At 40.3% G+C, this 23,668-nt stretch overlaps 1 protein-coding gene across 3 annotated transcripts in view; it reads left to right on the top strand.

Annotated features, from left to right (window-relative positions):
• Positions 1-23,668, top strand: part of plxnb2 (plexin B2) — a 158,008-nt gene that overhangs the window by 89,129 nt on the left and 45,211 nt on the right. For all 3 annotated transcript variants that reach the window (XM_023352743.1, XM_005796336.2, XM_023352742.1), the window contains 4 exons: positions 18,719-19,842; positions 21,572-21,760; positions 21,904-22,029; positions 23,504-23,604. In XM_023352743.1, coding sequence (XP_023208511.1) covers positions 18,721-19,842; positions 21,572-21,760; positions 21,904-22,029; positions 23,504-23,604 — 1,538 coding nt within the window. In that variant the 5' untranslated portion in view covers positions 18,719-18,720. The remainder of the gene's footprint in view (positions 1-18,718; positions 19,843-21,571; positions 21,761-21,903; positions 22,030-23,503; positions 23,605-23,668) is intronic.

Genomic DNA, 23,668 nt, shown 5'->3' with positions numbered 1-23,668 from the left:
TATCAAGTCATTCCTGTTTGCCTCAGTGTGAATTTAGTTTTTTTTTAATATATACCTTTTAGAAACCATTTTTTCTGCATTTAACAACATTGCATTTGCCCAATTAACCACTGAAAGGGGGTGAAACATCGACACAAAACTCTTCACATGGAGGTTAAAGTGAAGGCAAGGAGTGTAATAATGAGTTATAATTCAGCCCCCTCAACCCCGGGACTGAGGAAAAGTGTGCTATTTTCACTCGCCTACTTATAAACCTGACCGTAAATTTTGAAGAAACGTCTGCAGTTTGGTACCATCGTTTTATAGTTTCTTGTTGTTTTCTCCCCCAGACTGCTCTGACTAACCTCTGATTATCCGAGTGCTCCTGCTTCACTAAATGTTAATTGATGAAGGGCTGTGGTGATATTTGTAGGTCATGTAAATTGCCGATTTCCATCCTTGATTAATCCAGCAGTTATTTTCTAAGTTTCTAAACTAGTCATTATGACTGTACCAGAACATCGTGTAGTTTGTCTCCTCTCAAGAGATTGAATTTGCTCAAGACTAACTAACTAAGCAGGACATTTTTACTAATTAATTAAACTAATTAATCAAAATAAGTTAAATGGTTACATATGGAAAGCACCTGTGGAAAAAGGTCACCTACTGGTATGGTTTAGCCTTTTTATTGCCTTTACAAATAAATCACAGTTGCTAAAGACGCCAATGTGAAAACTAAAGAAAGCAGAAGAAACATGGCTTATGTATCAAAATCATAATTTTTACAAAGTGTTAATTATTGCTATAGTTTAAATATATTTTGATTTTGAGATCATTTTTGTCTTTGCATTAAGTCAGTTAGATCATATTATGTAAAATTTCTGTTTAAATACAGTGAAACTCTCTGGCAGTCTCTCTGAGATGTTTGCTTCAGTCTCCTCATGAAGTGCCATCTCTGCTGGATCCTGAGGTGTGTTTTTTTTGTTTTTTTTAACCAGGTAAGGTCATTAGCGATCTGTTCTTAAAGGAGTTGATGATATACAGAGTGGTGTGTGTTCAGTTAACAACAAGCCTTGGACACATACAGGAGTCCTCTGGAGGCTATTAATTCTGGAGTATTTTGAATAATTTCAAGGATTTATATAATGGGGGAAACATTGCCCTTAACGGTTGGCGGTCCAGTAAACCTTCAGAGCAAAACTTTCTTGTCCTTTGCTCACCCCTTTCCCTTGAGTCCTGACTCAGACTGTCTGCCATTCTGTCCGTCTTGAAATCCGGGAATGTGGAAGTTGCAGACTCGACTATCTCTGGTGTCAGATGGGGAGGTCGGTGTACACACGAAGGCTGTGCAAAATTCCCTCAACTCAACAAGGACTTGTAAAAATATCTTTTGCTGTTTCTCATGCAGAGAGGAAGAGAGAGGAGTCTGACAGCAGATTGATTGGTGAAGGGATTCTTTCCTTCCCTCCTACTGTAATGCTACTGTAAACGCCCTCCCATCCAAAAAAAAATATAATAAATCCTGTCGTTCTTACATTTCCTTATTTTACTTATCCTCAATTGTTCCTTTCCCTTCTCTGCCCCTCCCTCCTCCATCATCATCCTGTCTGTCTGGGCGTCTCATTTAAGTCTGTGACATTTGATGTGAAGTGGCGCGAGCCCGAGAGCTTACAGTCACTGACTCATAAAAACACATGTGCATGGAGGACTGGATGTGGAAGGAAAGGTCAGGCCTACTCTCCGAGGGCCTAATCACCCACTCTCATTGAGTGGCTCGCCCGCTCAGTCACACTTGATTGAGTGTGTTTGTCTGCGCTTGTGGGGGTGTGCATGTGAAACATTACGGCGGGTGTGATGGGTTTATGCAGGAAGGTGACGTCGAGTGCGAGTGGGATAGATTGCAAGCCCGAGAGCGCTGATTTGTGGGTGAAAGCGTGTTCATCAGTAAATGTGCATTCCTGAGTTGGGGAACATACAATTAGCAAATGACCGCTTTAGGTCAGGTGGCGTCCCCTCTGGAAATGTGCATTCTAACGTACACACCGGCTCTCCTGTTTCCAGACGCGCGGTGCAATCAGCCACCCCGTCAGGGGAGGTGTGGGGCTGTAACAGGCTCATTAACTTCTCCCTGAATATTTTTTTTTATATATATATATACAGGGATATTGGCCGAGATGAGTGGGCCACACGCGTCCTTAACACGGCCTTTTCACGCCTTCGTTTTTACACTAAGTGATTGTGCCTGCGTGAGCCTAAATATGCGACCCTTCCTTTTTATTCCCACCTTATCCTTCCTCGCGTTTTCGTGGCTATTTCCTCATTAGGGGACCTTCCGCGCGGCCCACAGCTTTGAACAGCCGTAGCAAAGCAGGGTGGCAGGGATTAAGTATTAAAGAGCCTCAGCTGCTCTGGGGCTCCTGTAGCTCAGCGCTTGGCCACCAAGGCCTGATAATGGTATTTGTTTAGCCATTAGTCAGGCCCTGCTTAGCAGCTCTCTCCCCTCTGGCTACAGCAGCGCTGATAGATGATGGATGAAGATTGCAAGGATCGGCAGACTGAGGGATGAGAGCTGTGCAGGGATTTCACCAACCCACGGAGCGTTTTTGGTTTTTTTAAATCTTTTTTATTGCCCTCAATTAAGAAGCAGGTAGTCTAAGCAAATGTGGTTTTTCATTAATATTTTAGAGTGGGTGAAAGTTAGAAGGCGCTCTTGTGTTATGAGTTTTGCATTGAGGCATGCAGACGTTTATCACAGTCCTCCCATCCTGTGATTAGTTTTCTTCGTCCAACTAATTAAAAAGAAGTCCAGTCCATTTCCTTCTGCTGCAGCGGTGGAAGGCACTTCAAGTTTAATTCTGCGAGGTATTTTTGCAGCTATTAGAGATTACCTTCTAAGTTCTGAATGTGACCTTTTCTCCATATGCTGATGAGAGCTGGCTCATTTTAGAGCCATTACTGATAGCTGTTAGTCATTACCAGCAGCTGGAGTCTTACTGGGCATCAGTTAATATACCCATCACGACGATACGCTGTCACCAACCACACTCTGACTCATGTTGACAAGTGACAGGCAGCTGCCAGCTCGCACAATAAAGTTATTGAATTTCAGTCAGTAAAGTGTGAAAGGCCCGCCCTCTGCTTCTGTCCTCCCTCCTTCTCTGCTCCGTCCCACCTGTTCCTTTGATGTTTTGCAAAAGTATTCATACACCTTGAAAATATGTTTCATTTTATGATAGACCGATACAGACTGGTGCATAATTGTGAGGTGAAAAGAAAAGGTTATTTAAGTTTTACAAGCCGGAAATCTGAAAAATGGTTTTGACTCTCCTGAGTGAATATTTTGCTGAAGCATCTTTTGTTGTAGTTTCAGTGATAAGTCTTGGTGTATGTTGGTGTCCCTTTGCTTGGTAATACTCTAGTATTACTTTTTCTCCCCATTCTTCTTTGCAAAATAACTCAAGCTATCGCACATTGATGACATCTGACGATCAATTTTCAAAACATTCAAAAGATTCTCAATAATAAATATTAGACTATGACTGTCATTATCACACGTGAATATGTTTTGATCTGATTGCTCAGTGGCATTGTTTGGTATTTCTGTCCCCAATACTTTTCACAGTTAGGGCAATTTATTGAGGTAGATGTGCCCAGTCGGTTTTCCACTGCATATACAGTTACATTTTGCCTATGAACAAAAACGTTCATTGCTGGTATTTTACCAGGGTGCCTTCTCTCACATGTTTGCTGTCCCCTATAATTAGCTTGAGGCAACATGTGTGGGATCCGTGTCTGCCAGTCCTCCTGACAGGTTTCCCACCTGAGCTGTTTATCTCCACAGCTTTCCCAGAGGTACCAAGGAAATCTTGGCTGGTTCTCTGATTAATGTTCTCATTATCTGGCTTGTCGGTTTACATGGACAGCCATGTCTTGGTGCTTTGGCATACTCTGTACATTTTCAGATAAGAGATTAAAAATGGCTCAGATAATCATAACCTTACCTAACTTCCCTTTAAACTGATCCACAATTTTATCCTCAATCTGTCTGTGTGTTCCTTAGTCTTTAAGTAATGTTCTCTCGCAAACCTTTGAGGCTTTCTTAGAACACCTCAATTCATACACTAGATTTTATTTTGTTGCAGATGATTAAAGGGGGATTAAGACGTCTATGGAAGTGTGTGTATATATATATATATATATATATATATATATATATATATATATATATATATATATATATATTTATAAAATTGTAAACCTGGCATCATTTTAGTTCATAACTATGCACTGTTGTTTTTCTATCGCATAAATCTAAATACAACACATGAAGTTGGAGGTTGTAGAGGGACAAAACTCGAAAAAGTTCACGATTTACAAAACCTGTAGACATTGGTTTGGATATGTGTGAATATTTGGTTTTAATCCTTTTTTTAAAGATGACCAGAGTATTACAAACATGCCCAGGCAGGCAACGGAGCACCCTGCTAACGCTCCAGTACTCCTTTAAGTACACAAATACTTGACTATACTGCATACACCAAAACCAAGACACGACCAGGAAGGCTTGCCTGATAGAAATATTTCTTGGCAAATGGAAGTGACCATACACAGCCAACTTTCTCCATTGTTTTGTTGTCATAAGCTGCTTTCCCACATACGACGTCCGCACTATCAGGTTCGGCCATTGTCCGAAGTCGCCTTTCGCACACAACAGGAGTTTATCTTTGTTAGACAGCAACTCATTACTGGAAGTTTTCCATGTGCCAGTCTGTCACGAGAAGCTGGACCTGATAGAGGGAAAAAAATTAATTAGCTATTAAAATCTTCTTTTTTTTCTTCTAGTAGCATACTGGGAATGATTGACTCATAATGATTTTTCAGTTATGATATCAGTTCTGCCTGTATCTGAACTTGCCTCCATAAAAGTTACAAGCAGCATGGTTGCATGCAGAAGAGAGTTGGAAGTGGTAATTGTTTGGATTATAGCCTACTGTTGTTGGCAGAGCAAAGTCTCCTTATATTTTCGGCTCAGTCTTGGAACTTTATGTTTTGTCAAACTCTACATAATTATTATGTTCTGATTGTAACCTGTGTGTGTGTGTGAGTTGGGAACTAGGAAACAGTTTTTCGATAATGGCATTTATTGGAATTAGTTATCGGATTGGGTTTCTCTAGCTGAAATTTACTACATTATGTTAATCAGCCTTTTACAACAGTCACAAACCTCAGAGAGGGGAAGCAGCAGATCCCTAATAAAACACAGATCATTTCATAGGGTAATTTTAAATGGCTCCATCTGAAATCTGCCTGAATTTAAAATACCAGCTACTTTCTATAAAACAAAAGCAATCCGTTTTCACAGCCCATCATGCGACTGTCAAATTCAGGCACATTAAACACCACAGGGCAAAATGGAGACCAGCTGACCAGTCAGCATGTGTCCTCTACCAGAAAAGTCTCCAAATACACATACTAAGGTTTTAAGGCATTAAAGTTTCCAAACTGCTCACATTTTCAGTGTTATCTTCCCTGTGCTTTAAAGTACTTCAGAGTTGTGGGTTTTCAGTTACTTCCAGTTAAATAAAGCAGTTTAATGCAATGCTGCTCCTTCTCCACCTGTTGTGCCACAGTGGAGGTCAGCAGGCTAAAAGAAAGCAAAGTTTTGCTCTGTTACAGGAAGACAAGTTCATTGTTTGGAGATATTTTAGTCTTAGACGATGTATGTTTAGAAACTAAAGGAACACCACCTGTAACTCTTACTAAAGTAATGTCTTATGAATGATTGTTTTTAAAAACAATCCTATTCTACATTATTGGAGACATTTTGATGTTGTGTTTTTATCACCTCATTTAGGACTTAAGGTATGCATTTTCCTCTTGTTTCATGACAAAAAGCAATGCCTACCAATTTTTGGTGGCACTTGCATGCCACACGTTCGTCTAGCCCTCACAGCAAAATTTCCAGGCTTGCAATTAAATATAAATGTAAAGACACCCGGATGTGTCTGTGCTTCAGAATGTTTGGAGAAGTGCCATACGATTATTTTGCAGAGTTGTGGAGCATGAGACAGCATCTTTGTTTTGGGGAATGCTGCATAAAGAGTTTGCATCCCCCGGGCCCCTCATTGCAGACGCGATTTTGATGGCTCTGAACATCAACCCATCTCCACCGCCGCCAGATTGCATCATGGCGTACAGAGGAAAAGCAAGGAGAAATGCAATATGGGTAACTCAGCATGTGTGCTGCGAGTTGGATCGCAGTATCTGTAACAAAGGAGAGAGGGGGCAAAAATGATAATATGTAAATGAACAACATTTATAAATTTATAAGACTCAGATTCTTTTGCTACACAAAGTTTCTCCCTATTGTTCAAGTTCCTATGCTTGTGTAGAGAATAAAATGCATTCAAATGTGTTTATATTAGAGCTGCACAATTTATCGAATTGCAATGCTCATTGCAATATCAGTGTGTGCAGTATTTCATTTGCAACAGACTGCTTGTGTGCAGCATTTGGTGGGGGTATTATATTTCAAGTGTCAGGCGTTCACGCTCTGCATATTGATTTGGTCAGATAGATGGACTCTAACTGCCCTCAATCTTTAATGGTTTGGTGCCAAAGGCTCACAGAAAGTGGTGGGAGCATTGCATTATGGTAAAAAAAAAAGTGCCTGGAAAATGTGAGTGAATTATCAGCATTGCAATTGATTTATAGATATTTTATACACTTTTCATACTGTTTATTTACTGTACGTCTTTGGATATGCATGTGATAATGATGGTTTGGAAGTAACATTGATGTCTGTACGCATGATATGGGTGGGCGATGTATACTTAAAGTATTATCGCAATATTCTGTTGTAGTATTGTGGTAACAATAAAAGTGACAATAAAATCTATTTACTACTTTTTTTACAAAACTGCCTGGCTATGACTGCATGACGCAGAATTCATAGCCATACAAACAAAATACTGCTCTTGAGAATCGCACCATTTGTAAAATGCTTCTTTATGCCCACCCTCAATGTACGAACATGCATTCGCGTAAATGTATCACCATCTTCAGCAGCAGTGTGGCTATTGAAGATTTTCCACATATGATAAAGCCCAAGTTTATATTTAGAGGTTTTGCATTGTTTTTAATCAAGCTTATCATCAAAACTTCAAAGCACAGCCAGTAGAGGAGACGGCCGATTTACAGATTTGTTTGCGACCCATTTGAAAGCATTTGCCAGATTACTGTATATATTCTGTCTTACATTACACACAGAGACTCCAGCTGTGTGCTGACACAAGATTCATTTTGCTCATCTCATGCTATGCTTGGAAGGAAAGCAAACAGCCGTATTACCGAATCCCCTTCAAGTCAGAGCCACTAAAAAGACAGAGCAGTTGTATCTTAATGCCGAGCGTTGCATAGGCTTCATGTAAGTATCTGCTGGAGAGGAGGCGAGCAATCCGTCACCATGAGATCAGTATTCCCCTTGGAACCAAAGGAAAGCTGGCCACTGAGACTAAACCACATTACAAGATACCTTCATGGCTCATTGGCGTTTATGCTCGTGAAGTGAAATCATTATAACCAATAAGGTGTGTAATGGATTCCTTCCCAGCAGTCAGTCTGCCGGCTTGACTTCTTAATTGTCACTGCATGAGAGTTGGAACATGAGTGTGCAGTGTGTAAGAGCAGGGTGATGAGCAGGGCTTCACCTCAGGCTGGTGTCTGGATTAAGGGAGCTGCCTTCCGGCCGGTTGAAGCTCACAGTTTCAGTTTCTGTGTGCGAGAGGGAACTTCCAACTTGCTGAAATGCCCTTTAGCAAGACACTGAGTTATTACCTGTTTTCCCTTTTTTTTAAAACTCTAATATGAGGAAGTGGAAAACGAAATAGCCTGTAGCCATCAGTCTTGTGTCAAATTGAGCTCAGGGTGAAAGCATTAGTTGACGATTTGATTAGTGGATAGACAGAGAATTAATAGACATGTATTTTGCTAATCAGAGGTTTAAGTCATTCATCAAACAAGACATTGCAAGCTTGACATTTTGTGAACTAAAAAAAAATTAATCCATGCATCAAAAAAAAATAAATGAAGGGGTTGATTGATAGTGAAAATATGTCTAACCGGAGTCTTGGCATGAGTGACAGTTTTCATATGCTGCTCTAGAGTTGGTTTTTCCACATGCAGATCACTGAGTGAGTCAAGGAAATGAGCTTGTGCATGCATGGCCGCCTCCGACAACTGTTTGTGTGTATTACGGCAACCGTCTGGACGCGGCGGCTATGTCGGGCCGAGGATGTATTGGCTCCTGAAAGTAGCTCTCCTCTGCCAGGCTGGGCCGTTTAATCAGGTTCCCCACGTCGGCCAGCTGTGTCCACACAGCGAACAGCCACTCTACACCACTGGAGAGCTGCAGCATCCAGCTGGGGAGACGCCGTCGGAGGGAGGAGGGGTGCAGGTGGTTTAGCGACGGGAGATTAACCGAATCTGCCCAGACAGACAGAGGTTGCATTCGCGTGTTTGTCTGAAAGACAAACAGAGATTGAAAAGATTACAAGAGACTGCTGAGAAAACTATGTGGCTGGAAAAATTCAGGCACCGAAATTTCTGCGTGCGTGCGCAGCGGTGCACACAAAGCGCATTTAAATGCGTGTGCGGCTCGAGTGGTTTGTGTGTCTGAGCCTGTGGTTTTGTGCTTTTGCTGCTCAAGTGTCCAGCTGGCAGAGGGGAGATAGCAGGAGCCTTAAAAATGGTGACGGAGCAGTAAACAGACACACAAACAGTCTATCAGCCTTAATGAGGAAAAGTGCTGTGCCTAAACGGATGGTGTGTGTGTGTGTGTGTGCACATGTTGGGCTCACACCTTCCTGACTCGTGGTCATACATCACAGCAGACACAACACACACAAGAGGACACAGAGACAAAGTAAATACTCAGTAAATTTGGGACACACAGGCTAAAAAAAGTACCCTGGCGCGATCCACACACTCTTTGGGTCACGGGCCAACTTTAAAGATGTTAGCATATTTAGGCCAGAGCAGCTGGATCCCTCTGAAATGGACCGGGCTCATCAAACCCCCGCCTCTGCTTGGTGCCCTGAATACAATGGCCTGGCTGCCTGCTTTAGTGAGCGAGCTTCTCCCAGTCAGTCAAATTGAAATAAATGAACTGCCAGCCCTGACGGCAGGGTAATTGTTCATATGGAAATTGGATTGCCATCGTCACGCCAGCCTCCCTGTTGCAACTTGTGAAACATCGCTGTAAGGATTGGACAAGAGTGTCTGCATGTCAAAATTTTTCTTTTTTTTTTTTTTAAAAAAAAGGACGAATAAAAGACGTGCAGATAAAGAAAATGCTCTCCATAGTCTCCCTTTTCGTGTGTCTCGTCTTTAACAATGCGTCTTGTTCTGCCCGTCCTACTGGTAGTGGCAGGGAAATAAAAGACAGACACGCCCATTTTCCCAGTTTGTTGTCATAGCTCCAGACCCCTCTTGAGCTCTGTCTACCTTGTTCATAAACTTACACTGTGTAGGAAAAATGGCAAGAGGTCCTTGAGAAAAGCTGGTTTGCCAAAAAGTGCCATCATACATTGCTTTGCAAAAGTATTTATAATTCTGTCAAAACCAAATTAAATTTAAAAAATTGGTGCATCTCTCTTGCTGCTGCTGTGCAGTATCTCATGAACATACCCTTTTCACAATATTGGTGTGGAAAAGTTGATACGCAAAAGACTGTTTCTATGCAGGAATTGTTTTCTAATTTCTTCTATATTATTTTTAGCCTCACCATTGCCTTCCGCTAGATTCTAATTTCTTTCACGGCTCTGCTTGACTTTCTCCCATTGAGCTGGATTTCTCCTGTAAAATTTCAACTGAGTCGATTGGTGAACAGGAGATGTTTTGAATGATGATGTCAATTTCCTGCGCTGTTTTAAAATTTCAGTCTGCCTATAGTTTTAGCAATGGCAGCGAAGGAAGTGAACAAAGCCATTCAGTCCCTGTTGGCCGCGCTTCCAAATATTGAATTAACACTAACAGCGGCCTCATTCGGTTCGGCACTTCTCTCTTCACAGTGGAGGATGGTTGTTTACAGCGCAGGCACACACCACGGGCAAATGTTTGTGAAGTTGAAGTTAAAACTTCCACAGAGTCCACGCCTTGAGGAATCAGTCATTTCTCAAAAGACGAGGGTCCAAACCCTCTGCACGGCGCAAAGTGTAGAACAAGGGGCTTTTTTTTTTTACCAGGCTATATTATTGCAGGCCAATAAGATGTTCTGCCTGTTGGACAGTCTTGCTGCAGTCAGGGCCTATGGATGACATCAATTACACCATTAAGGTCACAGAGATGCACATGAAAAAGTCTGTTTACTAATGACATAACTATTGTGTGATTTTCTAATATGATGCAACCCACATCTCAACTAGCTTAGCACATTTGGACATTGCAGGTATTACCCATTCTTTGCAAAATATCTTTAGCTCAGTCAGGTTAGATGAAGAGTTTCTGAGAACATGTATTGTTAGGTTTTTGCCCAAACTCTGTTAGATCTAGATCTGAACTTTGACTTGGTTGTTCTAGTAGATGACTGTGTATCTGTGGCTGTATTTTAAGATATGTTGCCCTGGTGGAAGGCTGGTCTTCACCCGGATGTTGCTCCTTTCAGCAAGTTTTCTTTCTGGATTGTTGAATTTTTGCACGTCAAATCACATTAAATGCACTGAAACTTTATAATGTTGCATGCAAACATGTTGAAGTTGAAGGACTATTAATATTTTTCCAAGGCATAATGTCTAAATCCTCGGAGACCTCCCTGTTCATCCCTCTCTGCACAAAACGGAAACCTCTGGGGACCGGCCAGTAATTTAATTGCACTCCCTCTTTTCTCTTTTTACATCAGTGAAAGCGCTTTGATTATAAAGATACCCAGCACATCCCTGTCGGAGCTGGCATCTATTGAAACCAGCTCATCTTTATAAGTGCTGAATATGAATGATCCCATCATGGAATGATATATCCTATTATGTTTTCAGTGTGGCGCGTCTGTTATTTAGCCATTACATCCGTTTCCTTTCCGTATCTGTTTTAGCGCGCAAGAGCAGCACTTGTGTCAGGCTAATACTTGCCAGGTCAGCAGTCTGAAGCAGTTTGTGTGGATGATGGAGTCACAACTGATTCTCCCCCTTCGAAGCTTTATCCTTTATGATCTTTGGCTCACTCTCCCAGCCAACGTTGGCATGTTTGCTTCATGGCGAGAGGATTGGACGACAGGCATGAGGGCTTCCATGTTGGGTTTTAGTGCCACTGTGTCAAAGAAACGCAGCATGGCAGTTTGAGGAGAAGAGTGTCTCTGTGTGGTCAGAGGGGGATTACTTCATCAGCACTTCAGCCTGAGACGGTGCACGGATGGATGTGTGAACATGCGGTTCAAAGCCTGTGTGAGGTTGTGTGCATGTTGCGTATACACCTACAATTTTTCAATTATCTGTCATTTCCTCTACTGAGAGCTGCCTCTCTTGTCTAGACTAGCCTCAACTTGTAGCAAGTGACTAAAAGAAATTGTGCTATGTATGTCAACAAAAGGTGTGTGTAGAACTTGGCAAGCCAACAAAGCGACATACTTTCATAAGCCTTGTGCAAGTCTGTAAGTAGTTTCCTAAAGTAGTAGTAGTAAAGTAGTTCCCTTCTTGCAATACTTATCTTCCTTGTATCCAAATTAATAAGCTTGAGGTACAACCAAATGACCTCAAGTCTATTGAGGTCATTTGTAAGATTTTGTTAAGTCTTACAAATTTTATTTATGCACCACCTTAAGTCATACATTTTTTTGTTGGCTGCTCAGTTGGCCTGGCAAGTTCAGACTTAAAAAGCTCTGCTCACGGCTACATGTATTACGAAATTTTCCTGGATCCATCAGAAATCAGTCCAAACGATTGGAACAGTTACAAGCAGAGGCATACCAGAGACATTAGTAGTGGATTTTTGATCTTTAGTATTTGGCCATTCTAACAACCCCATTTCTAAAAGAGTTCTAGCTCGTTTCCTGTGAAAACCAATCACAGTATTGGAGCAGAGGTGACTTTACATCATGTGCGTGAGAGAGAAGTCGCTGTCTAACTGGGCCTCAGTCAGTCGAAATTAAACATTTTACACTACCTCTAGCAGTTCAAGAGTAAAACAGCCAAACTTTTTTTTGCCTTATATTCAGTCTTATTTGCTGGAGTCAGTACTCAAAACTGCCTCACTGTTGGAACAAATTAACTTCCTGTGGCAAAACTGCTAAAGTATAAAATTGCAAGCAAGATTACCAGCTTTAGCCTCGCTTTCCGATGCAGCTGCAAAAGAGCAACCAATAATATGCATCAGCAGCAAATGGTTCTTTCTCTAACTTGGCTGTTTAACTCAGTATTAAAAATGACAAGCATAGTTTTCTTCCCATTGTAACAGCTCTCGCACTACAGATTTTATTGCAGCATGATAGCACTTGTGTATGCTGCATTCACTGAAGAGAAAATATTGAACTTTTGAGTTCCCAACACTCTGTAAAGCGTCAGTCAGTCTGAGCCGATTTTTCTGTGCATCTCTGGTTATTGCACACAGTCTGTTTGTCCAGACATGATGTGCTGCTTTGTAAATCATTGGATGTCCTGTTGCGTATGCTACATTAACCCTAAGAAATTGAATATTTTAACACAAACCATCATTATATCCTTTGCCCAACCAAGGAATTTTGTTGCCTTAGGCAACTGTAGCTCATTGGTAAAGTAGTCATGTCTGAGTGTCCTTGGGCAACCTCTGCAGCCCCAGGTTGCATCCGAATATGCTTATCAGTGTACGAGTGAACTTACAGGACTGTATATGGTGTAAATACATAATAAAAAACCGTGGGATTGTGTGGCTGTTTCAAAGAACAAACTATGGAACCCCCTTGAGGTCAAAAAGGCACTGTGCCTGCAATGATTTACCAGTGAGCAGGAAGTCAACAGAAACTGCTACTTAAGATGCGAGTCTACATGGTGTTGTAGTTGTCCCACTTTCGTAACGCTCTTTCCATCAGATATTACCACAGCTGGTACACCACAGCTCACACACAGGAACAGCTGGCGCATGGTGTCTGAGCCCATTTGACAAAATGGTGGTATTAACACCCAGACTATGGAGATTATGTGGCAGTACCTAAATTGTACATCTAGCCTGCTGTGCAGCAATTAAGCCGACATTCATAAAAATGTGTTTTTAAATCTTGCTTCGGAGAAAGGAGCTCCGCCATATTCCCTGATGCATTAATGATCTCAAGGAGGTTAAAGCATTTATTCACTAAACTTTCACAATAAGGTTGCATTTAACAACAAGTAGTTTGAATTACTTGATTGATTATGTTTTATATGGCACATGGCAAAAACCACAACGTATTTACATGAGCGGATCAGTTCTGTTTTATGGTCAACGATGGCACCCATGGAGAAAAAAGTCGAGAAACAGAATTTCACCGAGGCAGAAATCGATGTGAGCGCAGTGGAGTTGAAAAAATATAATTTTTTCCAACAGTGGTGGTGTGACAGTAACAAAAAAAAGAAACAAACACAAGCCCAGTGGAATGTGATTGTGAGAAAACTTTGAAATGTTGCATGGACTTTAATATAATATTTAATTTGGCAGCTATTTTTTTTATAGTTGTGGTTTTGATTAAGGAGTGAAATTAAATACCTCAGGAACCGGGCTGCTTCAGTTTTTCCGTCACCAGTTTTTCTTGACTCCAAAAGCTAGAATTAATTTTGGCCAGAGTTTCGGTAAGAAACTACATATTCTCCCATCAAGTTTGTTTTTTTATAAATTCACAACTTTTCTTGGAAAGTGACGAACTTCACTTTCAGGTCACATTTCTTGTGTGTACGCCACCTTTTTAAGTGAGACCTCTGATGTGTTCATTTGTTGTAGTTCAGCTGCTCTTCATTTGTAGGTCAAGCTAAAAATTGTCTAATTCTGACCAAAACCTGGTTGTTGATGCATCTTTAGTGTTTGTTTAGGTATTCGTAAGGCAAGACAAAGAGAACAGCAAAGACATTAAGGAGGTCTAGTAGGAATGTATGGATTCAAAAACCCAAACCCAATGAAATTAGCAACTTATTCTTGAGGTTCTTTAACTACATTGTGCATCATTAAACTGACCAATTCTCCTTAATTTGGGTTTGCATGTTTTAAGAGGACAGGATCCATTTACTCTGAACCTAATCTGGGGGAGGATCCATTGTTAAATACCCATTTAGTTGGAAGATAACTGTCTTTTTAATTAAGAGTTTTGCCTCTTCAATATGTTCTTTTGAATGTTGTGTAATACAAAGATAAATTGGATCAGATGCCTTATTCAGGGTCAGTTGAACACATTCAGCATCAACTTCTTTTTTTTTCATAAGATGACATTTTTCATATATGCCACCTTTATTAGCGCCTGATGTGTTTCATTATATTTATTCCAGACCATTTGAAGACACCATTAGCAGGAGGCTGATGTGGCACAAGGCCCTGCTAAATTTAACAGCTATTTATTTATCTTGAATGGCCACGTGTTGAATGATATGCCCAGTTGCCACGCTCCCTCATCAAAGCTTTCAAATATGTGGAGAAAAGAGACGTGGGCTAGTCTGAAGAGAAATGGGTCCTAATTCACCTGCACCACCCCTATTACGCAGCGGTCTGTCCTCGGCTCTTTAAACCCTCTATAAATCTCATATTCAGAATTAAGCTGATGAAAACACAAGTGGATTTATGGAAATGTGTGTGTGGTTTTTCGTGTGTGTGGGCGTGTGCGTGTGTGGATGAATAGTGACCAGGTTGAGCAACAGGGATGCCTGGGTGGTTTGTTCATGGACAAAAAATAATTAGTGGCTTTGAACAACCTAATTTTTTTCTGTTTATAACAGTTAGTTCAGATTAACTTTTAATTTGTTTTTTGTAGCTGAAGTTTTATTAGACACAAACATTCTCAAAGTCTGGACTTTTCAGTATGGTATCTTGCTAATTAATTTGTCTCAGTCCTGACTTCCTTTCTTATTGTAGGCAATTTTCCTTAATTTGTCTTCCCTTTTGTCGTCTGGAGTATTTTTATGTGGCTCTTTGTCTTATAGATTTTCACAACAATTTAAATTCATTGGTCCAAGGTTGGTGGTTTTGCCCGATGCCTTTTCCTCCTTGTTGATTTCCAGTCAAAATTATTTGGCAAACATTTTGTTGTCTTATAAAGGGCAGTTTATTAATGGTCGATCTCTTTCGAGTTTCAATCTATTTTTCTTTCAATCTTTGACAATCTCTCCAATAACTGGTCGAGGGTGATTCAGATTTCTGTACAAGAATGGCGATTAAGATGACATAACCAGCAGCATTGTTTCTGTACTTTCTGCTGTGTACAGTTAATTATTTGTAGTAGAAGAAGAGGCGATATCACACTGCGTGTGTGAGGAATCTGACTCTAAAGCCTTTTTCAGAACGGACAAAATGATTAGAGGTCAGATCTTAAATATTTTAGCTTCTCTTAGAGTTGAGAGATGCGAGCATTCCCAAAGCAAGAAATTCCTCACTGGAACATGTTCTTGGCATGAAGTATTTGCCCATACTTGTGTTGTGCTCACTAATCAGAAAAATTATAAAATTTTTAGTTTGTAGCCACGTGTACCAATCAATTTTTCAAGAAGCTAAATTTAACTGTCAGGTTTATGTCTATTTCGATCGCTAATGAGTGCTTTCCAGATTTAAACAAAACTTGTTGCACATTGCATGTTGAGGTCTACTCTATTAAATGTCTTATGTCACGGCAGGATACATGCATTGCTCTTATGAAAGCAGCTTAAATATCAGCTTGTTGTGGAAGACCGGTGGGTTGTAAGTAAATGCATTAAAATAACCGAAAGCATTGCCAAATGTATTTTGAATCTGCACTTACTTGCCTTTAAAAGCAAACATTATTACGCTAAGAGCAGCTCACAGACATTTTCATTTAATTCTGCAGGCATTTTAAGATTATTTTTTTAAGATCTCTATTTTTAATAATTTCCTATATGACACATCTCCTTGTCGGTACTATGTGGCTACGTTTTGCTTATTTTTCCCCCCGACAATTTGTGGCAGCAAGGCTGTTTTGCAGCTCTTGCAGTTTTTGTGGTGTTTCCTTGAAAACCTGAACATTAAAGTTTTCTTGGCATCTCTTCAAACTGAGACAGGCTCATAATTGCTACTAGAAATGTCTTTGAAATTGAATTTTTGTTACTTTGAAATGAAATTATTGTTCACTTGTTTTTTTCTTCTTTTTCCTCCCACTGCAGCATGCGTGTAACCTCAAGAAAGCTCTTTGACAGAACACCGACTGCCCCTTTCTTTTTAATTAAAGCTGTAAGAAACAAACAGCCACACACTTTTCTGTCCCGAATAAGCAAAGACAGGGATTTTACTGCACCATTTCAATTTTAATGGAAATATTTTAATCTGCGAAATGAACTGCATTTATGCAGTGAGATTAGCCAAGGTGGGAAGAAAGATTGTGGCAGTAACTCCAAAGTAAAATAAAATCATTGAATCGATTTGTGGGCACTTAAATGCAAATGAGTGTTTCTGGTGAAATGAACGTGCTTCCCCCGCCCCTCTTCAGTCAAGTTTCTAATCAGTGGTCTCCCCACTTAGTGGAGTAAACAACGGCAGGTTAAGGCAATAAAACACAGCTCTGGCAAGTTTCATCGGGGAGCTTTCATTTGACTGAATGTGCCTGTGGATTTGACTGGCAAGGTGAACTAAGAAAGGAGGCTACTACAGAGTGTGAAAGCTCGAAACTGCATTCAGTCGCAGACACACATTTGTTGTGTGGGCAATAGCTGCTGCAAAACCACCTGCAGTTCCATATTTGCCACAGCTTGGGCAAACAGCAGTGAGCGAAGGCTCCGCAGGCCCCTGCTGTGTCCTGGTACATGATGCTGTCTGTACGCCGCGATGATATTGTGTGATCATGTTTTCCTGAGACAAAACGCCGTTCTTCCTCAGCACATTGTTTTCAGAGGTGTTTGTGTGTTGAGGGGGGACAAAGTGCAAATCAAACTGGCTGAAAGCCAAGAACTTTAAATAAACCTTGTTCTTGGCCTCAGTCTTTATTTACCCCCCATCTGAGCAGAACAGTGATCGTTTTTGATATTAAGTCAGTTAAATCCAAAATAGAATGGCCTTTTTATAACTGGAACACAGATCTGAGTCACACACAAACACCTACACTGCACATGGTATTAGCTGGAGGCAGTTAAAAAAAAAAAAAGGTTTTACCCTAATAGCTGAACTCCAGAAATACCTTGATATGTTTGAGATTATGAATCACAATTCACTGTTAGTGTTGCTGATGCAATAGCCAATTTTGTGCATAACCTGGAGGAGTAGTGATACATGCAGCTCACAAGATGGAAAGATGGACAGTATTAGGTTCTCAATTTTTTGTTGAACATTTCACAAATAAAAAGATATGCTTTAAATATATATATATTTTTTTACCAGATTTGATTAGTGTGTTTATAGATTTGTTTCACCCCTTGAATTCCAGTTTGTTTTCAGACCCAAATGCAGCAGAGATGCTCAATGCCATTGTATTCATAACTAGAATAAAAGCTTAATAAATATCAAACTGTGTTTCAAACATTTTTCAGTGTTTAATTAGCCAGTTCAGGGTTATTATGTTAGATTTTGACCGGAAAATGGTCAGAAAGCCTAAAATGTAAGAATGTTCTCAGTGGATAAGTAAAACAAACAAAAGAAATACTTTATTTTCTGCCCCATTGTCTCCAACCATTAAAACCTGGATAAAGTGAACTTGGATAAACTTAGCATCATCACCACAGGTCAGCTCAGGCTTAGTAGTTCACACCAAAATAAAGACCCTAAGACGTAGACATGGTTGCCAAGCTTACAGCGCTTTCATATCATGGGGTCATAGTTCAAAAATTGCTTCACCAGATGAAGCATTGCTAATGTAGCCACTGGATATGATTGTGTGTGGGCATTTTTAATACCAGAGGCTCCCATACCAATTCTTCTGGCGTAATCATGGAATCACATTGGATAAATAGTTGATATCGCTGTCAAAACTGAGACGGCAGAGTGGAAAATCTGAAAACGTGGGTACAATTTGTCATGGCACTTTTTACACTACATTATAAATGTCTGTTGGCATCGTCTTGAAATGCTTTAACGGTGTTTAAAGGGTGCTGCTCCTCTTAGTGATTTGTTCAAGTGTATAAATGTTCAAATCTAACATTCATTTTTGAATGTTAGTTGGTAAGTTGGAACCATGTCTGACTTATTATTTGTCAAAAAAAAAATTTTTTTTCTTGCATACGTTTGACTTTTATACCACTTTTCATAATCACTGTTGAAAACCTTTAGACTCCATATAGGCCCTGAGGCAACAAACCCAGATGTGGTTCTGGGAGCTGGGTGGGTCCGATTTTATGATTGGTATGTAGTCAAGGACCACCAAGCTCCCAAAGACATTTTTTCTCCCCAAAAATAAAAAGGTCATGACATAGAGAGTTAAAATGTGATTAGAAACGTTCCTGACCTTAACATAAATTCTTGGTTTATATGCACTATCGTGTCATGGTCATGTTAACCACTCAAATTCTGTTGAGCTCCAGTGTTTGTGGCCTTTAGAGTGCACTGCTGTATGCATTTAACTTCATTAATAATGAAGCATTTTCTCCTTTCCTGTTCCCAACAGAGATGGCAAGCTGGGTCTCCCTTCTTCTCGTCCTCTTATGCCGATCAATATCACAAGCCCAGGAGGAGAGCAGCAACGCCCCCCACCCGGTTTTCAACTCTGAGACCACCATTAATAATGTGGTTCAAGACCCCCAGACGGGCCGTATTTATCTGGGAGCTAACAACTCCATCTACCAGCTCGGCCCTTCCCTCAAGCTGCAGGCCCGTGCCGAGACGGGCCCCAAAGATGACTCGCCTACCTGCACACCGCCAGCGTCAGCCTGCCAGAACACGAAGCCAATGCCCAATCTCAACAAGCTTCTGCTAATCCATCCATCTAATCAGTCACTTATAGCCTGTGGCAGTCGCTATCGAGGCATCTGCTCCCTCCTCAACCTGTCCAATGTGGAGCAGGAGATTTACTACTGTGACAGTAAAGGAGAGAGGACTTACGTTGCTAATGTAGAGGATAATGTCAACGTGGTGGGAGTCATGTCTTACTACAAAAAAGATGACAAAACTTTCAACGTGTTTGTTGTGGGGAAGGACTACAGAAACTCTGACAGTTCAAAACTCATCAGCACGCGAATCCTCGATGAATACAAGGAATGGGTCGTGTTTGAGACCATCATTGAGGCTTCTACAATACAGCCGCCATTTAATATAAAGTACTCTCATGATTTCAGGCACGCCTTCAAAGAGGACGGTCACATATATTTTCTCTTGTCTCGAACTGATGGTGTGGATACCAAAAACCTGACCTTCGTGTCCCGTCTCTGCGAAGACGACCAACATTACTACTCCTACACAGAGCTTCAGCTGAAATGTGGAGCAGAAAATCAATACAACAAAGTCCAGGCGGCTTTTGTGGCTTCTCCTGGAAAAGAACTGGCGCGGGCCATGACTGAGTCCACTGTGTACGGGAAGGTAAGCCCGTGGCATAAAGTCCTCTTCATGGTGGCAAGTTCGGATGACCTCGATGGTGAATCAGCTCTGTGCATGTATCCCATGAACTCCATCAATGAGAGGCTGGTGGATATAATCAGTGCTTGTTACAGTGACAACGGGAAGATTTCAGGGGTACCTGCTGTTTACATCCCCTACTCTTCCAAAGCAGGAGAATTTTGCACATCTAACATTGGGGTGAGTTCTCTATAAGCGCAACATATTTAATAGATCTCTGTCTTCTATATATAAAATGCATATTTTATCAGTAAAAACAACTTTTGAATACTTTAAAAAAAAAAAATTCTCTGCACACATTCTATTGATGGTAGGCATTTGAAAAGCTTTCCTAGTCAGATACTATACATTAACATTAATAAAACTTGTGTCAGGTAGACGATACGGCCAGAGATAATTATAGCCCTAACAGGTTTAGATTAGTGTGAATATGTGTGTGAATGACTGAATGTAGTGTGAGGTGCTGTGGACTCCTCTGGATTTGATAAGGCGCTTCACAAGTACAGGCCATTTTAGTAACTTTCAGTGACCAAAAAAAATGTGTTTTTGACAAAGAATGACACATTCACCTCCCATGTGACATTTAGCAAATAATGTTGCATAGAAAATTAACATTCTCAGATAGCCTTGGTATAGTGGAAAAGCCTTTATTTTTATTTGAGCAATCAAACCCAGCTGATAATCATTGGCAAAATTTTGCATGTCTCCACTGATATATTTGACTATACAAGTCTTAGTTCCAGGTCTTTGAGGTTCCTCCTCTGTCCTCTGATCTTTAGCTGCTTTGACATAACTCCATTAGACCCGAGTCATTCCAAAATATGGCCCAGGCATAAAATTAAGGCCTTAAAATATCTTAAATTTCTTTTTTTTTAAAAAGTAAGTTGGCCTTTCTGTTATTCCCAGGTCTTAAATTTTGTCGAGACAGGACTATTTAACCTCTTATATTATTTTTTTTCTTTCTTTTTTCTGGTGGAATTTTTCTGAGACCAAAAGTTTGAGTCTCACTCACACATCTTCATTACGTTCTGTGACTAGAGACGGTTGAAGCTACCGCTAACTAGCCACTGCTACATCCTGGCTAGCTGGCTAGCTTTTTTGTATCTATCATGGGGCAATGCAAATTTATCACATGCTGGCTGGATGAAGTTTGTGCATTTCTGTGGAGTTATACTGTAGGTCTTAAGTTAAATTCATAAGGGTCTTAAATTTGAGTTGGTGAAACCTCCGGAAACCCTGAAAACAACAAAGTGCATATTACATGAATTAGTCACCTGTAAGCACAATGCTCAATATTCAGCACAAATTGCACATTTAAGCATCCTTACTAATTTAAAATGTCCATCAGTTCATCCATAATCTATAAGTGTTTCTCCTTTCAGGGTGCTGGAGGCTGAAAGGATTTTAAAATGTACAACTGAAAACACTCCTTTTTTATTCTTATTTGTCAAAGAGGATCAAAATCACATCAGAAGTTGTTCCCAATCAAATGCAAAGTTTTCTACATTTAAATTAATGGGGTTTTTTTCTTTAGTGTGTCAGTTCATTTTTTCTGTCATGCTGAACTAATTCTGCTGTCTTATAAACTACTTGAAATGTCGGGCCTATTGTGCAAAGAATGGATGAGAAAGAATGAGTTTGTCTTTAAAAGTCTAAATTTGACACATAAGCAACCCAAGCAGAATAATGTGTCTTTTTGGATGAAGCATATAATGTAACAAGTTAAAACTGCATTTCAAATTGAAAAAGTAGGTTGTGACTATAAAAAGTAATCGCTATACACATGTGAGCAGTGTAATTAGTATCAACAAGTGGTTTTATTTGCAGTCAGTTATATAATTTCATAATGTTGAGGGGGAAAAAAGAAAAATTAATAAGTCACCTCTGTACAATTGTTTACCTTTCACAGAAAGACTTGTTGGAAACCTTCAAGTGTGGTGCAGACTTTTTGCCATCCCCTCTGGCGAGCAGGCCAAAATTTGCCTTAACGGCCAGTGCAGCGTGGACCTCTAAAAGCCTTCTGACCGCTGTGGCTGTTGCCGTGGAGAACGATCACACCATTGCTTTCTTGGGCAACAACAAGGGAGAGGTCTTCAAGGTGCTGTTATTTCATCTGTTTCTTCTCTCAGCTTTTCATTTTCTTTAACCTTTTGCCCAGAGGGAGCTTCTGTCAGGTTAATGACGAAGCTCATGTCTGACAGGGTTGCTCTCTTATTTATTTATTTTTTCTTATTTGTCCAGGTACATCTCACAGCGGCAGCGGATGAGTACGGCAAGGTTCCTGGTGACAACCTCGGGGAGAAGGTCAACAAGAACCTCTTCTTTGACCTCCCTCACAGCCACCTCTACATCACCACAGAGAAAAAGGTACGTCAGGCAGGTAGAGCGCAACGTATTCATGCAGGTGAACAGCAGAGAGGAAGTCTGTTGCTTCATGGCAGCGCTTAAAGCGAAATACAATTCCATTTTGAATATTGCATAATAAAAAGTACATTTTCATTATGCAAGTTTCACTATTTATAAGTGAAATAATCTGTCAGTGGATCAAGACTTTTTCCCATATTGTAAGTTAAAATGTCTTGTTCCACTGGGAGATTATTTCACTTATCACTAGTACTTTTATAACAAATACCTTTTCACCAATGTTAAGGAATTATTAACTTAAAACAAGCTCCTATATCTTACTGAAAAGTCACCTGCAAGTTGGTTTTGTCTTATTCCAAGTGTACAAATATATTTCCACTAGAAATTAGACCAAAAATACTTGCTAAGGTTCTATTGTTGCAGTACAAATGGAATAATCTGGTTATTGAAGAGATATTTTTCTTTTATTTTGATAGAAAATCTCACCCAGACATTTATTTTTTTTTTTCTTTTTTGCAGTTTTTTGTCTCAACTGTGTGTTTTAATACAAATATAACTTGTTCAGATGTAAATCTCACAGTTACATTTTGTTTTTTAAGTCTGACAACCTATTAGTAACATTACACTGATTTTATACACAGATCATTTTTATTACTAAGCAAAATTTTAAAAATCCTGATGCGAGAGCCCCAGGTTGAGTACAAACCCACTTTTTAAAGTGAATATATACAGATATGTTCTTAGTTGACATACAGCTGAATTTAAATCTCAAACGCTTTTGTATTTTGACAAAAACAACTGCACCATATGTAGACAGAAGACTGAAAACTGAACCCAACTTTGATTTTTCCCTTTTTTCTGTTGTTTTGAGCCAGTCTAACAGCAGAGAGACGCAGGGTTAAAAGGGTGACTTGTACTTGATCAAAACAGGTTTGAATGACACGATGTTCAGCTGCGTTGGAAGCGGTGAGCGTTCGCCTCTCTGCCAAGCTCAGTCAAAAGCAGAGTTGAGTGCCAACTTTCTTACAGATAGGCGAGATGTGAATCCTTTCAAAACATGAAAAATATTTTTAGACCGTTTCTCCTGGAAGACGCTCATAGTGCTAAATAATTGTATCAGGGCTGGGATAAAGAAAGAAAAAAATCTGTGCAGCTTTCCCCTAAAAACAGAGAGGCTATTTCAGATACATTTAGGGACTTGTGCAGGCACTTTGTTTGAAGAATCCTGACAGCAGAACGTGGCGTCTAATGGAAGTGCATAGGGTAATTACATAGGTAGTTACTTTCTATTAGCCCGATACAGTAAACATTTACTGAATGCGCCGAGTAAATTGTTTCAGTAATTGTACATGACCATGTGCTGTGACAGGAGCACTCCTCCAGAAAACCAGTTAGGCGCTTCTAGCCGAACGCCTCGTTTCAGTGCAACGTCTCCGAGGTGCACTGTTTGATCGTACTCTGTTTTGTAATTCTCAAGATCACCAAGGTGCCGGTGCAGACGTGCCTCCAAAAGACAGACTGCAAATCATGCGTGGAGCTGAGGGATCCTTACTGTGGCTGGTGTGTCCTGGAGGGCAGGTGAGAATCTCTGTCACAGAGACATGCGCGTATGCACAAAAACACACGAATGCAAACACCCGCG

The sequence above is a fragment of the Xiphophorus maculatus genome, chromosome 2 (genome assembly GCF_002775205.1).
Source record: "Xiphophorus maculatus strain JP 163 A chromosome 2, X_maculatus-5.0-male, whole genome shotgun sequence".
NCBI classification, from domain to species: domain Eukaryota; kingdom Metazoa; phylum Chordata; class Actinopteri; order Cyprinodontiformes; family Poeciliidae; genus Xiphophorus; species Xiphophorus maculatus.
The sequence above is the reverse complement of the archived record's forward strand: the minus strand, read 5'-3'. Positions and strand labels throughout refer to the sequence as shown.